The 2,096-nt window shown below is 53.1% G+C and overlaps 1 protein-coding gene across 1 annotated transcript in view; it reads right to left on the bottom strand.

Moving 5' to 3' along the window:
* The window catches only part of DACT3 (dishevelled binding antagonist of beta catenin 3), a 12,116-nt gene extending 11,594 nt beyond the window's left edge, over window positions 1–522 (bottom strand). The window contains exon 1 of the mRNA XM_013006630.2: window positions 517–522. Within this exon, the coding sequence (XP_012862084.1) occupies window positions 517–522 (6 nt within the window). The remainder of the gene's footprint in view (window positions 1–516) is intronic.
* Between the last annotated feature and the right edge of the window lie 1,574 nt (window positions 523–2,096).

Raw genomic sequence — 2,096 nt, 5'->3', positions numbered from 1 at the left:
GGCCAATCCCCGCCTTGCCGAAAGATGCTCTGCCGTGCGACCGCGCCCCTCTACACCACGCATGCTCGTAGCTGCCTACTTACTCCGCTTGCCCGTGGCTTCGCCACGCCCCCACCGCTCTGCTACCTTTGGGACTGGCCACACCCCCCAGCTTCACAATAAAATACGTCCGCCTGTGCTCCATTGCCATTGGTTCGTCACACGCCTGCCCCGGGGCTGTTTCCGCCCCCTTGCGGGAGAGCTCGGGTAACTATTGGATCTTCCAGCAGGAGGGGGAGGGGTGAGTTATAAATAGAGAATGGGTCCACGTGACAGTTTGGCTGTTGCCCCGCCCTCTTCCCCAGTCCTCCACTTCTGAGGCTGCGCGGGGGCAGACCTGTTTAAAGGGTCGAGCCCTAATTTCACCTCTTCTTCCAGGAAGCCTTCCCAGCCTCCGCTGTAAAAGGAAAGTCGAGGCTAAAGAAGACCAATATCCTACTATAAAAACGATGCTTCTATATACAGAACAGGCTTTACCGCCATGCTTTACCGCCTTGCCCTTCGTTAATACTCAGCTGTCTCGGCCTTGAACTTCTCGTCTTGTAAACAAGGGGCCCCGGGCTCTACAAATTATGCAGCCCGTCTTGTTTTCGAAGAGTGGAAGATGGATCGTAGCCCAGACTCTGGAATGATTAGACCGCGGCTGGAACCGGCTATGAGTCAACGAGAACAGCGCCTAAAGTGTCTATTGTCCCCCAGGTGCTGCGGGGCTTTGCGCTCTGGGTTCTACGATCCCAGGGGCCTTTGTTCCACGTTCTGAGAGGCTTTGTTCTCGATCTTCTGTTCCCTCCACGTTCCGTGGTCCTCAGTTTCTCGGCCAGACAGCCATTCCCCAGTTCCCTCCAGGCACCCTGAGTGGGCGCGCACGCCCTCAGGCGCCCAGCCTGACTCACTACACGTCGACCGCCTCCTGAAACCACCCAGAAGACCTGGCTCCAAGATTCGTACCCATTTCTCAGACAGATCTTGACTCTCTCAAGCCAGAGGGGCCATCCAGGTCACATGAGAATGCCCCTCATCTGTCGTGTCTGCTGCACAAGGCGACCTTCTTGGAGAAGCAGTTGTACGGGTAATTTCCAGGACTTGGGGATCAGACAGCTGGGGGCGAATCGCCAATTCTGCTGTGCGACCTTGAGAAAGGATTAGCCTCTTTGGCTTCCATTACTTCATCGGCATCATTGGAGTCATATAAGGTTCTCATGAGGATTAAGTGCCAGATTTGTCTAGGATATGGTGTCTGCCCTACATGAACAGCCACTGAAGGATTTGATCAACAAATACAACGTAATCTATAAACCCCAAACCCACTGCCATCGAGTTGATTCTGACCCTGTAGGATAGAGTAGAACTTCGCCTTAGGGTTTCCAAGACCCCAATCTATCCTGGAGCAGCCAGCCACAACTTTCTCCCGAAAAGCTGCCTGCTGGTGGGTTTGAAATGATGACCTCGTGGTGGTGGTGGTTGCTGTGAAGTACCACTGACTTGGTCCTGACTCAGGTCGCTACCTGGTGTACAACAGAAGGAAACACTGCCAGGTCCCGCGCCATCCTCAGTGGCTGTTCCGTTGTGCCTGGTGCTGCATCCCTTGTGTCAATCCATCCCATTGACGGTTAGCAGCCCAATAGTTAACTCATTACACCACCATGCCTCTAGAAGGTGATCAATCTAGTGAGTGCCAAGACCTCTTTAAAGCATTGAAAAACAAGGATGTTACTTTGAGGGCTAAGGTGCACGCCTGACTCAAGCTTTGGCATTTTTAGTCGCCTCGCATGACGTGAAAGTTGGGACACTGAATCAGGAAGGCCCAGAGGAATGGATGCATCTGAATGATGGGGCTGGCAAGGATCTCAAAAGTGCTAATCGGTCTTGGAAAAAGTACAGCTAGAATGTTCCTTGGAGGCAAGGATGGCGAGATTTTTGTCTCACACACTTTGGATAGATGAGGAGAGTCAGGCTCTGGAAAAGGACAGCAGGCTTGGTACAGTCGAGTGGCAGTAAAAAGGAGGAAGTCTTCCACAAGGGGCGTTCGGACCAGTGGCTGCAACAATGGGCTCCAA

Source organism: Echinops telfairi, unplaced genomic scaffold (assembly GCF_000313985.2).
Source record: "Echinops telfairi isolate 266 unplaced genomic scaffold, ASM31398v2 ScPeMD7_655;HRSCAF=1070, whole genome shotgun sequence".
Lineage (NCBI taxonomy): Eukaryota > Metazoa > Chordata > Mammalia > Afrosoricida > Tenrecidae > Echinops > Echinops telfairi.
The sequence above is the reverse complement of the archived record's forward strand: the minus strand, read 5'-3'. Positions and strand labels throughout refer to the sequence as shown.